The 24,655-nt window shown below is 33.5% G+C and overlaps 2 protein-coding genes across 3 annotated transcripts in view; one reads left to right on the top strand and one right to left on the bottom strand.

The window, feature by feature from the left end:
* Positions 1-1,647, bottom strand: part of spn-E (tudor domain containing 9 protein spindle E) — a 79,104-nt gene extending 77,457 nt beyond the window's left edge. Inside the window, exon 1 of the mRNA XM_089251349.1 lies at positions 1,571-1,647. The gene's annotated coding sequence lies outside the window, so the exon portion shown is untranslated. The remainder of the gene's footprint in view (positions 1-1,570) is intronic.
* Positions 1,648-1,914: 267 nt separating this feature from the next.
* Positions 1,915-24,655, top strand: part of LOC149069073 (HORMA domain-containing protein 1-like) — a 64,606-nt gene continuing 41,865 nt past the window's right edge. For both annotated transcript variants that reach the window (XM_089250639.1, XM_089250638.1), the window contains exons 1-7: positions 1,915-1,995; positions 2,083-2,271; positions 10,065-10,099; positions 16,735-16,867; positions 21,451-21,566; positions 21,756-21,776; positions 21,923-21,949. In XM_089250639.1, coding sequence (XP_089106765.1) covers positions 10,067-10,099; positions 16,735-16,867; positions 21,451-21,566; positions 21,756-21,776; positions 21,923-21,949 — 330 coding nt within the window. In that variant the 5' untranslated portion in view covers positions 1,915-1,995; positions 2,083-2,271; positions 10,065-10,066. The remainder of the gene's footprint in view (positions 1,996-2,082; positions 2,272-10,064; positions 10,100-16,734; positions 16,868-21,450; positions 21,567-21,755; positions 21,777-21,922; positions 21,950-24,655) is intronic.

The following is a 24,655-nucleotide window of genomic DNA, read 5'->3' as shown; positions in this document are numbered from 1 at the left end:
TGTGCTATCGAATGTTAAGAAGCGCAGCTAAGCTTGATTATGTGTTCAATTAGTACATAAGTGTAATTCCATTCTGTAGTCATATCTATTGCACTTTTCTAATTTTCATGAAGCATTTCTATTACATTCTTGTATCTTTCATATGTTTCGATAAATCTAATTAATCTCAAGACAGTTCAGTTTTCAAGTGCGATCCCATAGCTTGATAACCTGAGAGAGAGACATCAATCATACAACCCTGTAAATATACTGTTTTGAATTTCAAAATTTTATTATGTTTAATATAATTAATAATATATTTATATAACAAAGTTTATCTGATTATATAGAAGTTATTTCATCAAATGGTAGTTTTCACTTTTAAATAGACATTTTAAAATAATTGAATGAACTCTTAGTGATAATAAAAAGTGAGAAAAAAACAAAAATATTGATTATATCATTTATCATAATTAAAATTAGAAAAATTTGGCTGCTGTGAGTTTTATGACAAATTTTCTGAAAGTGTCATTTACATATGCCACCATTGTTAGGAGCAAAGAAAAATTGAAAAATTATCACCATATGTTAAGAAGACACCAACGAATAAGGCAAATACACGAAAATAAATTTATTTATTTTTATGTATTTGCCTTATTCGTTGGTGTCTTCTTAATATACTTGGGCAAAGTTGATCAACTCTTCTATAACACCATATGGTCACCAAAAGGGAAGGCGCAAATTTTTGTGCCGGAAATATTGACTCTCATTGAGGGTGAATCCTATTTGCACTCAAGGATAGTTTTTTCAAATAAAGAAACATTCCATGTATCAAATACGGTTTACATGCACAATCACCGTATTTGGGACTCAAGGAAAATCCCCACACAATTCTTGAAGTATAGAAGAAACAATCTCAAAATCATGTACCAATTTTTATTTACAAAAAGTTTTCATGCTGCTTTTGATTTATGCTTTATAATTTTTTCAACTTCTTTTAAAGTGTAGAAACTGATTGGAAATAGGGACATTTGATCGCGATACCCTGTAAATTTGTATTCCTTACCCAAATCGTTATTCAACTATGAAAAGTGTTAACACAACCAGTGCCGCAACTAGATGCTTGGTCACCCGGGGTAACTGCGCATCTTGGCGCCCTCTTGTAATGCTGAAGGAGAGGTTTAAGAATAAAATTTGCGCCTCCTCTGGTCCAGCGCCCGGGGCACGAAAACCGCCTGCTTCCCCCCTAGTTGCGGCCCTGAACACAACCACTACTATACACGTTGCATTGTGGATAAAATGTAGCCAAAATTGGGTATCTTTACAGTTTTAATTCAAACGCCTACACATTTATTTAGACATATTAACAACCTTCGCAGTTGCGACAGATGCTAATCCATGACTATTGTATAAAGTCTGACTTTTCAATCTTCCCCATGGATCAGTATTGAATGAAATATATATAAGAAATACCATTGAGAAAAAATATTAAGAAAAACAAGCATTTCAATGGAATTTTTATGTTTCGAAGCTTCATGTATATTTTTTTAATTTTAAGTGCAAAAATAAATAAAATTTAAATAATACAAACCTAGTTATTTGTATGTAAACTTTAATGTGCCAATTTTTTTTGACTTGACTTTTTAAGAATTAGCAACTTACCTCTTGGTTGTTGCCAAAAAAAACACCTCATAAACTATGAGAAGGTTTTTTTTCATTCATACTTTATCAAGTCAAACATTTATTATCATCACAACGTTATTTGTAAATTATAAAATAATCTTCAGCATGTGTTTTAGTTGCATTACGAATATAAATAACATTTTCTTAAAAAAAAAAACCAAATGTCCTTTAGAGTATAAATATGGTCAAAAATGATATGACTTATTTCTGCGGTCACATTTCAACTTCACTGTCAATTTCGTAGTCCGAGACGTCCCAACTAAGCATACACAATTATACGAATTTCCTGTTAAGAACAAAACAAAGCAAAAGCAATATATTGTAACAATTTCGGTAGGCTTTGAACAAAGAAAACTTTTCGATTATATTTTAATTAATTAAATTTTTATAATTTCCATTCATGTATTTATTTATTTATAGACGCAGACGATAGTCTCTCTCCGACCCTGAGTAAATATGTGTGTACAGAAGAGAAATCTTGTGGTTGCTGCTCACTTGTATAAGCTCCAGATCACTTTTAGAGAAAATCATCCCTCTGTGGTGCTTCATTGTTATTATCAAGCTGTGATGCAGATCAAGTTAACATCCAGCTGCTAACTCAATTCTTAGGTAAAATGTCTACTTTAATTATTAAATCCTTTTTTATTATGGGATATAGAAATCTTAATTAAAATTAACTGTAATATGCACTCATATATAAACTGAGTATTTAGTTCTCCAAAATTCGTTATTTCATCCCTATATTGGAAGAGAGGATTCGGCCTATATGCAGGTCATGGGCAGAGATACCAGAGTCAAACGTGGAGTCGACTGATCTAATGTATATATGTATAGATGAATTGACATCATCATCATCGTGCCCCCCAGCAATAATGACCTTGCCCCCCCCCACCCCCCCCCCCCCACAGACTTCCAAGTCAATCTCGGAACAGCTTTGGTATAAGGGACAGGTTGGCGATCTTCGGCGGCTTTTTTTTCCGGCGCCAAATATGTCAGACGGCCCGAGAAAAAGCCGCCAGACACTACGTGCGCCAGAAAAAAAAAGTCGCCAGCATAGAAAACAGTAAAAACAAATGGCATAAACAAAAATAAGCTGTGGAGTGTTTAAAAAATAAAACTGGATAAAAAAAAAATGAATCAGGGTTTAAATGAAACCCGGACCGTTGTGAATAAACAACGGTCCTGTTGTATAAATAAAAATTTTCTATTTATTATAAATTAAAACCCGGACTCTCTTTCCGGGAATCCAGGTTCTTATAAATAATCAACGGTATAAAATAAATAAATAAAATAAAAAGGATGCAGGGGCATCCTGCATGTAGAAAAGAATAAATATTGGAAAATATTAAGGGTACAACCTGAGGGAAAAGATATCCAAAATGATTCCAATTAATCCGACACACACACTACATCATATATACGGAAGGAAGAGAAAATATGAAGAACTATCCCAACGGTTTTTCAAAATGCCGCGGCTATTAAGTGACGTCATTTGGAAGAAAAAAATAGAGAGGATAGAATGAGAAAAAGAGAAAACCAGTTTGAAAATGGCATTAAAACCCGTTTGAAAGACGCGCTAGGACGCTAAGAACACGGAAAAACAACAGCCAGCGCCACCGACTGGCAGAATTCTACGAACATTCTGGAACAACGACAACCCAGAAGAACAACAACAAACCAGAGCACGTCAACGATGGAAACTTATCGCCGGTAAAAAGTCGCCAATTTGGCGTGTCCCTTATACCAAAGCTGTTCCTCAATCTCCGCCTATGATGCAGGTCAAGTTTTGAAAAGAAAAAAAATTAGACCAGAGTTTTATAAAGATTGTTGGCATAAGCGCACTGATTCTGGTCAGCAAACTCATAAAATTAGAACCACTTTTGTGGCATTATGCAGAGTCCCAGCTCAAGGCTTGTTTACACGCGTTGTAGTTAACTAAATTAGTTACTGATTGTTCAGAAAAGTGTCCACGCGATAAGTGATTAAGTAGATGCTCATTGAATTATTTTTACGGAGGGAAGCACAACTGGCGCTTATGCGCGTTACATTCTACTCAAATCAATGGAGGGAGAGAGATGCATCGCGCGGGAAAATAATAGTAATAATTTTTAATACCTGGCATTCAGAGAGGTTTTTTTTATGACAGCTCATAGCTTCCGCAACAATGCATGTGGATAGTCCAGTAGAACTTAAGAAAATTGTGATCAGACATTATATGATATTAATCGAAGTTAAATTAGGAATTATGTAAGGTTATCGGAGAGGACATGGTTATCAAGCAGAGAAATTTCACACATTTGCAGGAAAAATCAGTCTGGGGGAAATTTCTTGGCGTTTATAGGAAATTCTCTGGATTGATTAAACATAAAAATAATTTGAAATTTTATTTTTTAAATTAATGCAGATGCTTTTCTTGATGTTAAATACTTGATTATATATTTTTACCAATAAATAGCATCAATTTCGTTTTGGATGAGGGAAATATTCTAAACTCGTCCCCAATGCAGTTTTTAATATATAATAAATCCTCTCCCACCAGCACCTGATATTTTTGAATCTTCAATTTTTTTAAACTCCTGGGAGCATGTTGATCGAATACTTCATAGCTTCCACTATTTCTAACATCGATTGATTTTCAACTCGTTTTTTAAGGTAGTTTAATTTCTATTGGTCAAAAATATTCATGGCATAGATATTCTTCAATAGACTTGAAGGTTGTGTCCTCTGGCCATTTCGCCATCCCATATTTCTGAGGAATTATAGCTATACGGGAAGAGACAATAGAGCATGAAAAGGTTCACGCTTAAGATCAAAATAAACCCCCCCCCCCAAGAGAGAGCGAAAAGACCCCTCTAAGAGTGGCAGGCCATGCCTACTGGCACATGCGCATAGGTCTACTTAACGGGGGGGGGGGGGGGAAATAGAACCGTCTTTATTTTATTAAATTATTTAAGCACTTACCAACTAAGCCAGTGTAAATGGCACTTATTTTCTGCATACATTTTAAAGTACTTGACAACTTAAAATTTAGTTAAGTACTTAATCACTTAACGTATGTAAATGGACCTTCAATGGGAGCAGGTGGGCCTGGTACCCCGGGCACTGGACTAGATGGGGTGTCAAATTCATCCTTCAACTGCTCCTTCTATATTATGTTGTGGTGTCAAAATACATGCTTGACCCTGTTGAAAAATGTATGGAGTTGCGATCCTGGCATTTGGGGATCTCTTGAGTCAAGCAATGCTCAGGGACTTCCTACAAAATTGGGAAACTGATGGTAACTGCTACACAGTGGTTAGTTAAGGCCCGAGGCGTATTTATGGTTTTGTCACCCTTATCCCATTTTACTCTAATTTTACTGACCACTTATTCCTCAAATTTGCTGTTACAGCCTGCTTAGAACTCCCCCCTCCCCTCTCAATATACCTTTGTCTCTAAGTCATTCTTTTGAATACTCTACTCACATGCTTTCACACACTCTATATGTAGGTCACTCCCATGCTTACTCTCTAGGTCACTCTTTTATTCACTCAATGTTATGTTTCCTCGTTTTCCAGATTGCTCTCATGCTTGCACATTCTCAAGGTAACTCTTTTTATTGCTCACTGACCTCCTGATTCCTTGCGCTCTAGGTCATTCTTTTGATCACTTCCAGTGCACTGCATCATTTTTTTTGCCACTTACATGCACATTGTTTAGTCACGTTCTTACACATTCTTTTGGTTGCTCACTGACCTGATCCCGCTGTATCTTACTCTTTTCGTCATTCCCATGCTTGTACACTTTCTTCTGGGGATGGTCACAACTAGTTGCTTGCTAAAGCAGGGAAAGCATAAATTTTGACGCTCCCATGTAAAGTTGAAGGAGAGATGATAAGGTTAAAATTGACGGTCCCCTTTGGTGCAGCGCTTGGGGCATAGACCCCCCCCCCCAGTTGCAGCCTTGTCTTTTGGTCACTCTTTCTGATGCTCCTATTCTCATACATTCTCTACCTCATTCGTTTGGTCATTTGCATGCTTGCGCACTCTTTTAGTTGTTCTCTGACCTGATCTCTATACTCTATATATCACTCTTTAAGTCATTCCCATGCTTGAACATTCTTTTTGTTGCTCACTGACCTAGTTCTTGATCTTAGAAGTGGGTTTATGGTTTTGCCACCTTTTCTCCCATTCTACAGAAATTTTCTTGACCACTAATTTCTCAAATTTGCCATATGAGGTTATTTCCCGCTTAGCAAGTTAGTTTTTAACAGAAGCTAGCTTTATACCAACAAAAAAAGCCTAGTTTTTTTTCCAAAATGTGCCGCTAAAATAGTGTCCAACAGCAATTAGCACTGTCATATGTTTATTTTGATGGTATGGAGGATACTTGGATAATATGCAGTTTTCAGTGGTGATATTTAATTTCTCTGATGTTGAAGATGTTTGATGATTAAAAAAAATTATTGCTCGCTAAGGGGCCAAAAACTTTGGCACAATTCGATTTTGAATTGCCTCTTCCGCAACCATCTCACTTATAGAGACTTTTGCCCTATCTCGCTTAAGGAAACTCAGCCCGTCTCCTTAAAAAATCTTTGCCCCGGCCTGCATAATGAAATATTGTACACCCATTCCTTTTGCCCACAAAGTAGCCATTGATACAATAAGAAAATGTATTATTGCTATCTTATAAAGCAGCGGTTCTCAACCTTTTCTGACTCACTGAGCCCTTTTCAGTGTATAATTTCTATGGCGGAGACCCTGTTTAACCCGAAAAACAACTTTTAGTATATTATTTATATGTCTGTACTCTTTAGGCCTCTTTTTTTGGTTTATCAAATTTACCGATTTATTTTAATATCCTCGAGTGGCAGCGGAGCCCCTGGAAAGTGCACACGGAGCACCGGTTGAGAACCGCTGTTGCAAAGTGTTGGCAGAAGATATATCGGCAAGGTAGGTTAGAAAATCTTGCCAAATGTTTGCAGTAATAAAGGAAGTTCATGTTTAACACTCGCTAACCCCTTGACGGTGTCATATATTTCAGAAAAATGTATCAAAAATGGACTTTTTTTCCCTGCTTAATTTTGTTCTTTGTATCAGTATAAAGGTTAGAAAATGGTTATTGTGTAAGAAAATAAAGTTTTTAATGCAATAACTATTATGTTTACTATTTTGACATAGACATAAAAAATTAATGGGTTACAGTCACACTTTATTCAATTGCAGTGAATAACCAAATTATTAAGCTAAATATGATATTAACAAATGCTAAATTCAATATAACAATAAGACATTGAAAAAAAACTAAAGTATTTTGTATTAAATTTGCGAAAAATGACGAGGAATTAAAAAAACTGACTATTCGAAACACACATTCCCAATGTGTGCCTTTAAAGCCTCTCTCAGATGGAGCAGATAGGACTAGTGTTCTTGTGAATGGGCATGTCCCTCTACTCATGCACGCAGCAGGTAAAAGTTGCTCGAAACTCCCCTTTTCAGCAAATTTTTGCTAACAATGCGTGCTATGCTTAATCAATTTAGATTACATTTATATTCTATTTCACTAACCATTGCAATAGCTATTTACAACAACTACAATTAATTAGTGATTTAAAATTCTTTAGTTATTAATTATTGAGTAATCTGAGATATGTACCCAATTTTTACAACTCTTTGAATTGGTGAGTGCATTGCACAATTTTTATATGCTGTATTTGATTACTAATATGATTGAGTTGAAATTTTTCATTTTCAAAAATTTGATAATAATTTGATGGTTTCTTTACTTTCTAATTAATTTATTTTTATAGATGAAAAATAAAAAAAAATCAACCAATTCTCATTTTTCTGTTAATTTTTAAAAATTTTATTGAAATTGGTAATTAATCAGTAAAATTATTAATTTAATGGTAATTAATATTATTAATTTATATCGAATATTGAAGCAAAAATGCCAAAATAATGCCCAATTTTAAAATTTTTCAACCAATTTTTAAAAAGTTAAAATAAATCAGGTATAAATGAATTACTTTTACTAATTAATTACTGATACTTTAACAATGCATTACACAAGTTTAAAAAAATAGGCATTAATTTAATTTTTTTTATATAATTTCAATTGATATAAGGCTTTTTTGTTTTTCAATAAACCATCAGGGAAAAACATTGTAATTAATTTTATTTAATTGTAATGCTAAAAATTATGATTCAATACAACCTAATATACCATATGGCAAAAACAATTTAAATAGATTTTTTTGTTTATTTCATACAAAAAATTCATACCTGTTGGTGAACAAACAGAAAATAAAAAGAAAAATCAATCGAAAATTAAAAGAAAAATCAATCGAAAATTAAAATTTAATTTAAAAAAAACTCATAAAATCAAATTTACATTAAATTAATTTTTAATGATATTATTATGTACATAATTGAAAAATAAAATTTTAAAAGTTCCCAGAAATAATTGCTGCCCGCAAAATATTTTATCTGAAAATTATACTAGAAAAAATTTCAAAGAATTTCAAAAAGAAAAAAATTGCATTTTTTTATGAAAATGCAGTTAACCTGAATGGATTAATAGTAAGGGTTCATTCAAGTATTATGTCAGCATTTGGGGGGGGGGGGGTTCAGATTTGCTAACTTTTGATGGCAAGGGGGGATTGAAGGTTGCTTACGTCATCAACCACCCTTTTTGAAGATATGAAATACTCAAACCTGCTGACGGGGGTCAAAACTAGCTAAAAATCTGCTGATGTAAATGACCCCAACCAAAATGAAAAAAAAACCCCACAAAATTAATTGTTACGATGTCCACAAGAACACTAGAAACAACTAAAATAACAGAAGACATAAAGAGATGCATAGAAACCAATGTTTGATCATGCCCACTATGCAAACGTGGGTCCATTGCTAACTAGCAGACTCTCGCTTGCAGCGATTCCCCTCTTTCGCTGCGTCTGAAAGGATTTTAATCCAGCAGCAGTTCTTGAGTTAGAGCGGGTGTGTCGGAGGGGGGCATAGCTATGTGCAGATGCTGGTGTACTCGCTCCATCTGAAAGGGCTCTAAGCTGACCACTTACTGAATCCTCTACTGAAATAGAAAAATGTAGGACCAGTATCACTATCCATAATGAAAATAGTGAATTAGGTATTAAATACCTATTTGAAAAAGAAAAACTCAGTTTGTGCTTCACGGAATAGAAACTGAAATTTTTTTACAAATACTGCAAGTTTGAGTTGTCCGAACTAGACTTGGTCAACACTGTCAAGGGATTAATACTAATTGCTGGAGCTGTATAACAAGGAAGTTTTGCTACACCCTTTATACTTCAAAATAGAGATGTAAAATTCTGGAGAATAATCTTTCGGAGAATATTCTCTGCTAGGACTGCTATTATAAATAACTTCAGAATATTCTTATAAGTTCTTGATGAGAATATTCTCCTCTTATTTATAATATAGTTACATATAATATCCTTGAGAATATTCTCTGGAAGGACTACTTTCATAAATTACTGCGGAATTTTCTTATAGAAAATAAGAATTATTCTGAAGTTATTAGTCCTTCCAGAGAATATTCTTCAATTACCAAAATCTTTCCAGAGAATATTATCAAGAATATATGTAATAACATGTATTATAATAAATAATCTCGATAAATAACTTGAAAATAATATAATGATTATTTTTGTATAATAATTATTTTTGATAAGAATATTCTCTAGTAATTTATAATAGTAGTCCTTTGAGAGAATATTCTCTGTCCCTGTCTCTCTTCCAGTCAAGAAGATGGGTATATTGAAGTTTGTAGACCACAATATTAAAGTGTGAAAGCAAGAAAATTAAATCAACATGGCTGAATTACACAACTTTTAAAAAAAAAGAAGTGATACAGAATTTAAGTGTATTTGTGCATTGAAAAAACAACAGTTCTGTATCTTCTTAGAATGAATATGATTGTATAATAATTGCTTCCTTTATCAATCAACTTTGATTTAATTTCTTTTGTGTTGTGAACTTATTTCTGAAAATTTATCTAATTTTAAAATAATTTTGTAAGGTTTTAATTTAATGGTTTCTAAAATCTTTATAACCAAACTTTTAAAACCTCTCATCATGACCTGAATATTCTGAGAGTATTCTCGAACTAAAAAGTTGTCATTGTGGTGATTATATGAAAAATTGTTTTGTTGTAAATGTTTCAGGCAATGAAAACTGATTTATATTTCACAATACAAACAAAATTAGTAAAAAATTTAAATTATTTAAAAGAAAAATGAATATTCTCGATTATTCTCCAATTTTTACATCCAGGAGAATATTCTCAGAATATTCTTGTTCTCAGAGAATATTCTCACCTCACATCTCTACTTCAAAATTTTGCAAAAGTCTGAATTCTGATTTGAATTCGGTTCTTTTCAGATATGGCTGTTCAAGTCAGATGTCTAGAAAGAGAGGTAAGCATTTTATTCACTCATAATTTAATTGTTTACAAATATTCATGCATGCTCATGATTAAAATCATTTGTCATGGTAGAAAATCATGCTGCAAACTTTGATAATGTTAAGCTACTTCTAAAATATTATTTCTTCATTCCCACTCACCTATGCAGTAGATGTAAACATATATAGGAATAGGTTAAGAAATTGAGGCCGCCTGCCTCAAGCAATTTGATATGCTGAACATAATAATTGCCACACAAAACTTTTAATATCATCACTTGGATCCTTTCGTTTTTTTAAACTGCTATTTTTGGTTATTCACAGATTTCAAAACTACTTTTGATTATACTGTTGATTGTTTTCTCTGAGAAACTCCTCTCGAATGGTACTTGTGAAGAAATGAGCTGATGTTCCCAAGAATACGAAAAACTACAGTTCATAGTGGAGACAATAAATTTTGATCTTGTCTTCTAAAACTCTAATCGCACTCAATTTGAAATTGAAGTCACCCATTTTCATTGAATCAAATTTGACCCAAAATATTGATTCAAACATTTTTAATTTGGTCACTTATCCAAAATGTTCTGCATAGAATTGTAGAAATATATCAGAATATATATAAGAATCATAGAAATGTTCTTTCATTGAATCAAATTTGACCCAAAATATTGATTCAAACATTTTTAATTTGGTCACTTATCCAAAATGTTCTGCATAGAACATGATTTATAAAACATATCTAATCAGTTTTTTCAAACAAATCATGTTAATCCACAAAATTTTAATAATTTTTTTTTATCAAATTGATCCAGTCAATTAACTCAACTAAATTTTTAACTGCAATTAACAATTGATCGATTAACCAACCCTGATTAATCAATTAATCAGACCAGTCCTAATATATACATATAATATTTTATTAAAGTAATAGAAAGAGCCTGTTTGGCCTGAGCTCTCTTAATTTGTTAAAATAGCCTTGCATGCAGTGAGAAGAAAAGAAATGATCCCCCATTGAAAAGTCTCGCCACAGAAAGCAACAAGCCTACAATGGTACAAATATTCAAACTTTACACATCACTCACAATTTGAAATAGAGAGATGACAGCACTGAAAAATCAGACACAACACTACATACGCACTCAGATTATTAGATATACATACTTTGTTCCAGACTCTTAAACTAAGCTGGGCTGGAAGAAATCTCGGCAACGGGATAAGTCCTGTAGCTGATTCTTTCGTTCATTCATTCAGTGAGAGGAAAAAGAACCTGTGATCACACAACATTTGATTGATAATGCAAATATGCAAAGACTCTTGTAAACTAGTTCTCATCCAAGAAAACTTGTTATATGTATTGTGGGACATTGTTTTTTTATCAAATCAAAAACTTGTTCAGAATTTTTTCTCATCTTGGGAACACTCATAATTCAAGTTTCATTTTACAGTCGATGCTCGATATAATGACCCCCCCTTTGTCCCATTGAAAACAGATGTTATATTGGGAGGGTCATTATATCGAAAGTAAAAATATGATAGTTTTTGTATGCAAGCATTTGGAACTTATCCTACCAGTCATTGGAATGGTGGTTATAACGTGGGGTGTTGTCATTATAATGCATGTCGACTGTACGTTTTTTGTGTCATAATCTTTTGTTATTAACAGAAGCTATTTAATTTTAACACTGTAAAATGTTAATAATAAGCTTCAAAAAAGAGTCTTTTGCAAAGAAAGTATTTTTATTTTGAAGGCAATAAATAAGTGCTCAATTTTCATCGTTATTAACAAATTATTGGTCAAAACACTTATTTGTGTGTGTGTGTGCTACAGTAATAAGCCATTATTTTATTCTTATTGGCTTGTTTATTCGGTTCTCAATATGAATTGATATCGTCTTTCGAATGCATTTCGTGATCCTTATTAGGGTTGAGGTCAGAGTTGGTAAAAAAAATGTTTTTTTTTTAAAAAAAAAACCAAAAACTGGGTTTTTTGGTTTAAACAGGTTTTCTTGTTTTAAATAGTATTAACGTTAAAAACAATAAAATTTCTGAAAAATAATTCAAACTTCTAAATAATTAATTAAAATAAAATGTTTATTTATGTAATTAACACTACTACCAAATTAATTAGTTAGTAAATATTTCTTACATTTTAACAAAATAAACTTTTGCAATTTAATTATTTTTTGCTTAACTCAATGGATAACTTTGTGTTTGAAAATTCTTTTCATATTATTAATCATATATATTATAAAGATGTTTTCTCCAGTTACTTTCATTATTCTTAATTAGGAAGCTATTTTGCAAAAAACTATATTGAAAATTAGGGGAATATAATACAGTAAAATCTCGATAAGTCGTCACCTCAAGTTATCGAAAAATTATGACGGCTTAAGCGAAGTGACGAATTAAGCGGAGTGCCATCAGATTTAATGTGCGATGTTATGAAAATCTTATAAATTTGAAGTAATATGACATTTATTAAAGTAAAATGAATCAAAATAACAGTATTAATAAAATTTATAGATTGTGAAAGAAAAAAATAATAGCAATTTTTTATCTTTTTTATCTCCTATTATTTAAATTATTGTGGTGAAATGTACTGTACACTTTGATTCAAACTAGTAATTTTTAATTTATAGACCAACAGAGCAGCTGTTAGAATAGGTAGCTTTTCTTCGTAATAGAAACTCTCTATTGCACATTAATTTTACATATACATCAAATTTAATTTTAGTGTTTGAATTCTTCATCAGTAGTTCATGATGCAACTACAAAGTAATCTCGAACACTTTTGACTTTGTGGAGGGGCCCTGGACCGAGAAAAGTAAACAGAAGACTTCAACTTGGGAAAGAATCACTGATTTTTTTCAACAAAGATATTTTGTTTAAATTTCAAGCCCTAAATTAGTAGAGTCCATGCTTTCTATGATTATTTATTATCCGTAGCCGCATTGCACTTTGACTTTAACTTGATTTATTTGATTTACATAATTTTTGATTTCCTTGCACTATATGTAATCTTTGACATATCAATAAATTTTGGTTTTGCCGGCGATGACCTGCCCCCGAGGGTGGGGCGAAGTGCTTCTTGCGACAGAGCTTCTATGTCTTGCGGTTTGTCCAGTTTCTCCAATGGAGCCCAGGCAGAAATGAGATCTAGCTTGAACAGTCCCCAACATTCCAAAAACCTTAGTCGGGAAATGAACTTCCCCAGCGTAACTTTCGTTACTTAACCTGCTCCGTTTGGGTATGTAGGATTTTATGATGACTTTTAAGCATATGGCAATGCTGTTAACAAGCTCTTTTTTTAATGGGAGCCATAAAAATAGTCTGTTCCACTTTCTCAAATTTTTTCATAGTGACGAGTTAACCGAAATTAGCGACGAGTAAACGAGGGTTTAATAACATTGTTGTCTATGAGAGGTGGAAGGGCATGAAGAAAAATGACGACTTAACCGGAGTGACGACTTATCAGGGTGGCGACTTAGCGAGGTTTTACTGTATATTTAATAAAGCAATAAATAATGCTGATTAATTAGTAATGATTTACGATATACATGGTGTGTATAACTAAGGTTCTGATTTCAAAACACTGCAAAAAAGAACGATTGTCAGAATGACTTGAAAATTGACATGAATATTCCTGAAGAAATGGAATTGTATTTGGTAAAGGGGAAAAAAATACTTAAAAATGAAAAATTAATGACATCATCCAACACGTGGGAAATTTGCTTGCAGAATAGAAACGATAGCCAGTCATGGCAAAATGATAACTTAATTATAGCATTGCACGATTTCATAATTCATGGACACATCACAAAAAAAAAAAAGAACGAAGTAATTGAACAAATAATTACAACTTACTTAAGAAATGTTAAATATGTTGTCCACACTGTATGTATTTTGGCTATGAGGTGAAAACACAAAAATTCTTGTTCAACAACAGATCAGAGTATGCCATGATGTGGATGCGCTTGCAATCAGTGGTGTCGGAGATGGGGGATACTGCAGAAATTTATAGAGTGGATCCGAGCACCCCTAAAATTTATTTTGATATCAAAGTTTCCCACATGAAACTCAAGACAAGCACCCACAGGTTCTAAACACTTCTGACGCCCCTGCTTGCAATTCACCTTTATTAAACAAATGTGCCCGCATGTTAATATTCCTGTGGAACTTCTAACATATAGGGGATGCGCTGGAGATTGCAATTCGCCAAAGTTTGCAATTGAAATCTGGCCACTCTTCATAAAATTTTGAGGTACTTCCCCCCCCCCTCCCCCCCCCCACACACACACAGCCAGAAGTTCCAAGGGTGAAGTTGCATCCTGTTATTGTCAAAATGGGTCTTCAGCAGCTGCTGTGCTGGTATTGCAATGTGCATCTTGATAGATGTTCCATCCACATACTGATGCTGTGGAAGTGCCGAAATCATGTGGTTGCACAAAATAGATCATACTGCTCGGCCAAGTACAGCATCATCTACTTGCACATTTTGCACTACTTGCACTTTTTTTTTCCTTTTGCAAAAGAAACTTCCATTGCTTCAGGAATATCTGTGCAAATTTTCAAGTCATTCTGACCAGTAGTTCTTACTGAATAGTTTTGGAATCAAAACTTTAATTATAATCACCCTGTATATAGCTGATTATTTTTCATAAATCTATTATTATACAGTAGAACCTTGATTAAGTGGGCTTACCATGAAAGCATAACAAAAAAACTATTGAATATTAAGACTGGGAGATATACAGTAGGAGATGTGCTACTTCTTGTGGGAAAGAAAATAAAAATGTCTGTGAGGTAATGTAACTACTAGTACACTAGTCTTTGTCCTTTAAGGACAGCTGGTGTCTTTATTGGATTATAGGACCACCTGCCCCTAGCATGATGGTGTCACTACTGTTGCTGCTTCTTTGAGAAGGGAAAAAGAAACCCTGTGAGATAATACACCACTACATTTAGATGTATGATGCAATCCTTATTCATGAATTCGCTTAAGATATAGAGCATCAGAATGTAGCCAAAGGTTAGAAAATGTGGTAAGAATGAGAAATTTATGCTTCTGTATATAACTTTAAGGGCTGTTGAATAATCTTTACTTGTTACCTAGGAGAAGACCCTTTAATTGCCTCATTATGAGGACTTAAAGGAATCGACTAGGAGCAGAAGCTTAAAGTCCAATCCGCACCTTTTCGTGGTGCAGCTTGTAAGTATCCATGTTTAACATGTGGTGGATGAACGAGGATGGGCTTCCTCTAACCTGCACTGGCCAGCATGGAGGATTACTGCCAGAAACCCTCTAAAAAAGAAATATGAACTCTGTCAATAAACTAAGACCTTCAGTCCCCAGCAGTCTGAGTGTCTCTGGTTATGGCAGCAACCAGCAAGACATGAAGACAGAGGGTGCTAAGAATCTCTGGGTTGGACCAGGCTGCCATAAGATGATGACCTTGGCCGCGTATAATGGACGATCTCTTTCTTTAGAAAATCGTTTGCATTGGAGTTGGAAGAAGAACTGGAAATAATAAGTTGGGACATCTTAGGCATCTGTGAAATAAGAAGAAAACGAGAGGAGAAAATCAAACTTGCCAGTGTACATGTATTTTACTACAGGGGAACAAATAATGGCAGAACCAGTCGAGTAGGATTTCTCATTCATAAAAAATGGAAAGATCGCATAGTTGAGTTAGATAGTACATTTGATAGAGTTGCAAAGCTGGTTATGCAAATATCAAGCAGACACCGTATACAGATTATACAAATCTATGCACCAACAACAAGCTATTCTGAGGAAGAAGTAGAAGACTTTTATATGAAGAACTAGACAAGCTGCATAGTATATAAAAGAAACCATCATATCAAGATAGTAATGGGTGACTTCAATGCCAGAATTGGAGAAAGAAGAAATGGTGAAAGCTCAGTTGGAAGTCATGGTTACGGTGTACGAAATGACAGAGGAAACTGACTCATCGAATTTGCAGAGAGCGAACAGTTATGTATTATGAATTCATTTTTTAAGAAGAAACCCCAAAGAAGTGAACCTGGAGAAGCCCAACTGGAATAACTAGTGAGATCGACTACATCCTATCTAATAAGAAGCATATGATCCAAGACTGCAGTGTTCTCAACAAATTCAATACATGAAGTGATCATCGACTGGTTAGATGCAGAATAAGGCTTAACATCAAAAATAGAAAAACTGTGATCGATATGGTAAAGCTTCAAGAACATCGATATAAATTCCAGTATACTTCATACATATATTCAGGAAACTTTTATGAGACTTTCTGAAAAAAAAAACCACTTATAACATCTTATGCCATTTAAAGATATACCATCAGAATGTACCCCAAGAATATAAAATGTGGTAAAAAGGAAAAATTTTGACTAATAATAAACCAATATGATATTTTTCAAGGAAAAAAAATTATATTTAGGCCACTTTTATTTGGTTTTTTTAAAAAAAACCACTTGGTTAAAACCAAACAACCCTGGTTGAGGTCACAGTGTGATCATGTTTTCACACCTGTCATGTCAGAAATTAACTTAATCAATTAATTTCTAGCAAAATAAATTGAATAAAACTTTTAAAAACTTTGTCATTTTCTATAAGTCATGCTGTCATTTTTATTTGCAAAATTTTCAGTGTCTTGAAGAAGTTCTTAGATTAAAACAACCAGAAGCACTTACCAAAAGGCATATTTTTATGATGATATCAACATGGCTGTACCACAGAAATGCATTTCCACAGAAAGCATTTGTGACAAAAAAAGTTGAAGGCAAGTATTGCAAAAAAGACTGGAAAAAAGAAAAAAAAAACTTTTTAACCCATTTTTGACCATTCCTTTAATTCAGCGGTTCTCAACCGGCGCTCCACGGAGCCCACCCTTGGGGCTCAGCGGTAACTCAAGGAAAATAAAAAAAACAGTAAATTAAAAAAAATAATAAATATAAATATTTTTGAATAATAAAAATAAATCAGCAACTTTGATGAATAAATAAAAAATGGGCCCACGGGGCTCTGCCTTAGAAATTATATACCAAAACGGGCTCCGTAAGTCAAAAATGGTTGAGAACCGCTGCTCTAATTCATGACCAAAGTGCACAATTTTTTTGTATATGATAACTAGTTACTTAAATAATATATTTGAGAAGTTTAAAAAAATTGGATGTTAATTTAGCACGCTTTTCTTTGTAATTAATATGTATTTCCAATTAATTACTTTTTAAGTAATATAAAGTAATTTCATTTAAAATATTTTAACTCAATTAAAATATTTTTGGAAATCTCATGTGCCACATGACAAAAAATTTTTTATCATGCCACATTTTTTGTCAAAAAGCCCACATTAAGGAAAAACTTTTTTTTTCTATTTTTAAAAAATTTATTTCTGTTCATGGTAAAAAAATTTCCAGATTTGTAATTATGATAAAATTTCCAAAATTTCATTTTTGAAAAGTCATAAAAAATAAAATTTCTTCATAAACAAAGTTTTAAAAATACTGTGGCACTCGTTAGACACTTTTAATTTCCAAAAATGCTTATTTCAAACAAAATTTTGTAAGAAAATTAATTGCATTTTTTTTTAACAAAGCATTGCGCAAATGCAACGTCAGTCAAAAAGGGGTTGAAAGGGGACTTAAACATCATGTGCATATATATACATACACATGCTTTTGCTTTTTTCTGGCCTGGTATTAGTATCATGTAAAAGTCTATTGTAATGAGTATGGTTTATAACGGGAATCTTGCTATTATGAGAAATGTGCAAGTGATTGTCAACAGCTAATGTTAAAGATACGAAAAATATTCGCTTTTGGTGATTTATTTATGAAAACCAGAACACAATCGCTATACAACAACAGAAATTCTTCAAAAGCATGATTTCTGTTTTCTTTAAGAATTATACATAATATGAATCAGAAAGAGTGACATTTTCTTTTACAATCTCTCCATCTTATTTGCACATTTGCCAGTACCTCCTAACAGATAAGAGGACCACATACTGTATCTTATTTTCTTGTTATATGTATAGGAGGTTGAAAACACAAAGCACACACCTGTAGGTGTGTTGGTTGGGCAGATAGTGTACAACCTTTGGTTTTGACTGGAAAAATCCCTTCCCTCCTTTCTTGGAATCTTATGAAACTGGACACAGGGCAAACAAGTCAATAATTTTCTCTGCGATTAGTTGTTTTTCCCTGCCAGATCTTGCAGATTTTTTTTACGCTGAAATTACATGAGTAAGATAGTCTCCAATTATTTTTAGATTTTTTTTTTGCTATGGAAAGAAAAATGAAAAGTTTACTAATTGAAATAAAACTTCAGATTTTATTCCAATGATGAAAAAAAACAATGAAACAAAAAGTAAAATCACAAAAACATTTGGCTTTTCATTATCGTCAACTTCGGTTTCTTTTTGTTATACAATCAACATTGCGTATTAGTTGAACAAAGTTCTTGCCATTAATGATTGGTATTGCCAGACGAACTGCAGTAGTCATTTTTACAGTCTAATTTGCATAATCTTATATGTTTTGGAAATGCTAAAGTGTGTTCTAGTAGTATGCAAAATTTTGTTCGTCGTTCACAACTTATAGGTGTAATATAGGATGGTGTGAAATGTCTGTTGAAAAATCTAAAATTTGTCACATCATTATGTTCTATTGAAAATCAAAACTTAGTACTTTCAGGGCTGCAACTGCAATGAATCTCATCTCAGGGGTGTCCACTGTAAGTTCCAAAACAGTAGGATACTGATTCTCCTGATACGGTTTCTCCTGTAGGATTGTGGAGGGGAATGCCCATAGTAGAATCAGTATCTCCACAATCCTACTGGAAATTGCCCGGTGCTAAGAGGGAAAAAGGTTGTCAGGGGCACACTGACACACAAGGAGGTCATTTTGTCTGTCTGGTGGGGTAACCGTGGAATAATCTTCTATGACTTTCTTCAGAAAATATATTTCTTGTTCTTTTTTTCATGTTCTTTTTTCCAAATAATAAATTTCTGGCAAGAACTTCGCTCCCCACCTAATATGAATAAGCAATTAACTCTAGCTGTATATCTCAGCAAAAGTACTTCAAAATAAAAGGAAAAATAAATTTTCCTAGTTTGTTTTCTTTCCAATTTATATGTTTCTAAAGTCCAAAGAACTAAGATTTGTTTATAACGGGAAAGTCTGTTATAATAATCTTCCCTCTGATTGTGAACTGTCATTATAATAGACTTTTACTGTATTTCGTAAAACAGTACCAGTTATGACAAAGCTCTTGAATGTGGATGGCACTGCCAAATATGTTGGTGAAAAATGTCTACAATGGTTCTGAAGCAAACACAGTAGATGGCAATCACGAATAATGTTATCATTGAGAAATTGTAATCACTTTAGCAAAGTATGGAATTGACCAATATTATAATATGGGAAGAAATTTGTTTATGTTCTCAGTTTTTTTCATCTAAAGTTTTTCTTTTTGCACATTTTGAAGCTATGGTTGAACCAGGCTTTTTTTCCCATACAACTTATTGTTATCAATTCTCAAGACTGTAGGTGGTCACAAGGCTCCCTTATTGATCAAAATTTCTGTATTCAGTTCCTAATCAGACCGTAATAGCTGCTATATATGTGTATCATTTCTTTTGGAATTTTTTTCCTACAGTGTTTCACTTTTTGGTAAAGTAATGTGTTAAGGTAAAAACAAAGTCCCTTTCTTCAGTTTTTGGTCAGTTTCTTTCAACTGACCATATTTCCTCGACTGGAAGACTTACATGAGGGAATCTATTGGAGCATACTGTTATAAAAATATTGTGATTCGTAATACACACATTAGGCATTTCCTTACAATTTCTGAATAAAAATAAAAAGATTTTATCTTGAAGGGGAAAAAATCCTTTTTTAAAAAACAATTGCAAAAAAATTCACAATTTGAAAATATTTAGCATATGGAAACCAACAAATCAACATTTTTAAATCTGTTATGGGGTAAAGAAAAACAGAGTTGTCCCATTTCCATACACTTCATTCAACCACGTGGGACATATGGTCATCCTACTGATAACAAGGATTTTTTCGGATACAGTTATCAGTTATTGTTATCAGAAACTGAGAGTCCTGATGTGATTACATTAAGCGGCGTGCATTGTACCACAAAGTGTCTCCTTCATACTAGAAGCTTGAAATATATACTTGGATGGTTTTTAACACTGGCTAAGGGTTAAACGCACAAGTACTTGAATGTTGGAGCATCCTTAGTTGGAGGCTTTTATGCATCATTCTACTGTTTTACAAATTCATGATTATACCTGTGTGAAAGTTTCTTGGAATCCTTGGTAATACTATTATGCTGTATAACATCTTTCTCATCCAATCGTTATTCCAGTCTTGCTGCTTTTGCTTTGAAAATATCATGGCTATATTATATTAGACTTCTACTACTAAACTATAGATGTACCTCATAAAGGTTGCTCTGGGGAAATTTGTAATGAATTGGTACATTTTATGGGCATCTTTTTTTCAGCCACCTTGATGGGCAATTTGCCTTTGTATTTGTATTTATATGTGCATGGCCCTAACATATTTATGTCAGAGTTATTCATGTTCTGTGTTCAAGCAGTCCTGCCATCTGTTCTTCATTGGGAGTGAAACTGCTTGCTGACAATTAGTCTTTGTTCTTATTGTGATTGCATAAATGCATGAAGTGAGGAGGGAAATTTCATTAGTGTGAGGCAATGTTAGTATGTATCAACATTGCACATGTCTTGATGGCAGTGCCACTACTAAAAAAATCAACCCTTGTGTAAAAATGTTTATTATGTTTTTTTCTCTCAAAACGGCTTCTAAACCTAAAAGAAGATGTGTTTCTTACAATTAGTGGAAGAATCAAAATTATTGATATGACTGAAGTAGAATAAAAGTTTTATGAAAAATTAGAGAAATTTTTTAGCTTTGACATTAGATAAGTTTATGATAGATTTTAACAACCCATACCTTAAAGCTGTAAATAATGACTTGTGACTCAATTTTGGACTATTCAGTTAAACTATTCATACAATGATGAACACCTTAAAACCTCGCATAAGTTGTTTGACAAATTAAAAAGATGAAACAATAATGGATTACATAATGTTCAATAATGAAACAATAATAAATGGACTCATAACAATGGTTTTTTTTTATGAAAAATAATTGTGTCGTATCCTATGAACTCTGTGAACTCAATAAAAACATTGGAAGCAATTACCTGTAAATGAGGTAGTGTGTTGTTTTCAAATATACGCTAATATATATATCTGAAAGAGTTTATTCAATCAAATCTTTCATTTTTTGATACACTGTATTTTTTTTTTGTTAAATAAAATTTCAGGTGTACCTGAAACAAAGATGTGGAAACTACTATCTAAAGAATCAGATATGAAGAATGTTATTCATCTAATTAAACTGTTATTGTGCTCTCTGACAACAGGACTTAGAACACAATATGTGCGTAATTTCTAAAATTTTTGTCATTCTAATTTTTATGACCTTTGTCTCAATGTTAAAAAAATTGAAAATTAATTTTTTATGGGGGGTGGGAAGATTTGGAAGAAAAATAGATTGACATGTTTCTGCGTTAAATGCATATGGTTTTTTTCATTGGAATTTTTGATTTTTTTTTCTTATTTTTTTTAGCTGGATCAAGTGAGACTATTGGTATGGTTTAATTTTTTTTATGTCATCATATTGCACTTTTTAAAAGCAGAAATTCATCAAAAAAAATATTGTTCACAATATTTTTCATAAAATACCTTTTTTTTTTATTCTGTGATTTCTGATGATTTTTTTCCTGACTTCTTTAGTTGACTGGAAAAAATGGTATCTCTGAGGTAAGTTAGTCTATTCTGCAAATGTAGTAATTATCTGCCTACTCATTTAGAAAAAGAGGAATTTGATTATTTTCACAGAAAAGTAACTTTCTTTAAAAGTTTTTGCTGTATCTCATTAATTTTTAAATCTTTCTCCGAACAAAAATTGTAATTATTATTATTATTTGAAATATTGAAAGACACTCACTCCAAATTGAAGAAACAGGTGACAGCTTATTCAAAATATATATCATATACAGTCGAGTCTTCATTTTTTTTAAGTCCTTTTGTTCCATTGAAAAAATTTGTTATAGAGAAACCAGATATCCAGACAATATTTTTATAGAAGTTTACATATTTCAAATGTATCTGAAGAGAGATGTTGGAATTAGACATATAGTTCCTTATATATCTATCTATTCCAAATTAAAAAAAATTAATATACAGTAAAACCTGTGAAACGGCCATTTCAGTGGCCATGGCCACCCATTTTCTGCAACAGGGCCACTGAGTTATGGTACTGCACACCAACCCTGTCTCATATTGCCATACTGCAATTTCCAACCAGTGGAGTTGAGTGTCAAATGAAGGCGCCTTCTATCAGTGGTCTCCAGACTCAGTATGTAAACTTGTTCCTGATGCTCTTTGCCTGGATTTAAACCTGTGGACCTTGATGGTAACCTCCATAGTAGAAGACGAGAATCTTACCACTGCCCCACTGGGCTGGGATCTTTGGCAGGTCCTCCAGGCCAGACTTTTCATTTGTCCTTTATGGTATTTATAGCGTAGAACAGTGGTTCCCAACCTTTTTCAGTCCGCGTACCCCCAGCTGGCTCGGTTCCTTTCCACATACCCCCAACCCCGAATCCTCCGGACTGCCCCTTCCAATCTGTTTCACCCATTACAGTTTTCGGAAAACTTAAAAAAAAGGTACATGTTTAATTAAATTAAAAGCTAAATAATGAAAAAATCTATTTTTTCATTATTTAGCTTTTTTTATTTTCCAAGTAAGCAAACAAATTAACACAAAGTTTGGGGAAAAAATTAATGTGATGTTTGGGACTGTATTGAATCACAAAGTTTTTTTAAAAATTAGGCTCAAAAGAGGATAAATACAAACTCAAATCTAGAGCGTGTTCAATTTGCTTCTATATCTATTTTTTATGTAAGTATGCGAAGAAAACACTGTTCAACGAGCTCATTGCTAACAAACGGCAACAAAAACATTATGGCTTTTCTAGAAAGTTCAACGTATTCGCCACCGCTGCAAGCCCAGAAACTGACTAGGTTCACCATTCCGCCATTGAAGATATTCTTCAGAGTGGTATCTGATGCAAGCTCTAGCAATTTCTCCTTTTCTGGAATCGACAATGAAGCCGGTTCAAAAAACTCTTCTTTGAAAGGATTAGATGTACAATGATCACCCATTCCCGGCTCTAAAAAATATTTTTCAAACGAGGATTTTAATCCTTCCAAGTGGCCGACTGTTAAATTTAGCTCGGCTTGTGACAAGAAATCGTGACGTGTTTTAAACACTTCCTAAAAAAAGGATTACCTCGTTCCGAAGTTCGAACAGCAACGTCAAGACTTAACCCTGGGACAGCCACCTAACTTCGGTGTACAAAAGCAAAGCATTGTGAAGGATATCCATGTCTTCTCACAACAAGGGCCGTCTTAAGAGGTCCCCGGACCAAGTGGTTTTTCTGAGGCCCTACCAGGTACATTCTAGAAAATTTCAACCGGATCTCATTTTTGTGAGGTCCCCTCTTCTCTTGAGGCCCGGGCATTGTCCACAACAATTTAAACAACCTGTAGTTGATAGGATTCACCTTGACAAAGTTGAAAAGTTTGATCGCTTCATCAAGAACGTTTTGCAAATTCGGAGGCAACAGTTTTGATGCAGGGATCTGTCTATGAATATAGCAGTGAGTCCATTTCATTTTGGAAGAGACTTCTGCCATGCATGCATGACGGTCTGAGTAGCAACCTTCCGTGGATTTTCCTCCATCTCGTGAGCCCAATGCATTTTGACCATTGAATTCTTTTTCAACGAAATAATGATCAATTGCTTCAAATAAGTTTTTAGCAGTCGTACGACCCTTCAATGGGTGACAAATAAAAAGCTTTACTTCGAGTTCTTTTTCAAGTGCTTAGCAATTACAAGTAGCACAGAATATTGTGCGAAACGTTGGTACTTTCGTCAACCTGGATAGAAAAAAATTCACAACCTTTGACATGACTTATGATTGTGCTCTCAACATCGTCTGACATGTCCTGTGTTCTTCGAGACATTGCATTATTTGACAGAGATATTAAACTCATTATTCCTCTGCAAACATGCATCTGACAGCATATTTTCACCAATAGTGTGATTTTTTCCTCATCTCGCAATACGATAGCTAATGTAGTAGGAGGTCTCGGTAGCTTTGGTAGAATCACTTTTGGAAGATTCAAAATATGTTTTCATGTTTACAGGTGAACAGTATTTCATTTCGGTGTTTCAGTCTGCTTCCGCACAGATCCAGTTTTTAGCCACTGATCCATAGCGCAAATCGCGTGAGTAGTAGGTGCTTGGTAGAAAAGTTGGTACCGGCTTGGTGCACATAACTCACACAAGCCCGTGTGCTGTGCTTTCTTGATGGCTCCAAGTTAGCCAATTGTGTTGTATGACTGTACAGTGGTGCTGTCCAACGATCGGGGTGGCAAAGTGGGGAACTTCTCCTATTA

The sequence above is a fragment of the Pholcus phalangioides genome, unplaced genomic scaffold (assembly GCF_987345545.1).
Source record: "Pholcus phalangioides strain wild (caught in Gottingen) unplaced genomic scaffold, Ppha-v1.0 ptg000024l_1, whole genome shotgun sequence".
NCBI lineage: Eukaryota > Metazoa > Arthropoda > Arachnida > Araneae > Pholcidae > Pholcus > Pholcus phalangioides.
This window is presented reverse-complemented; position numbering and strand designations above follow the sequence as displayed.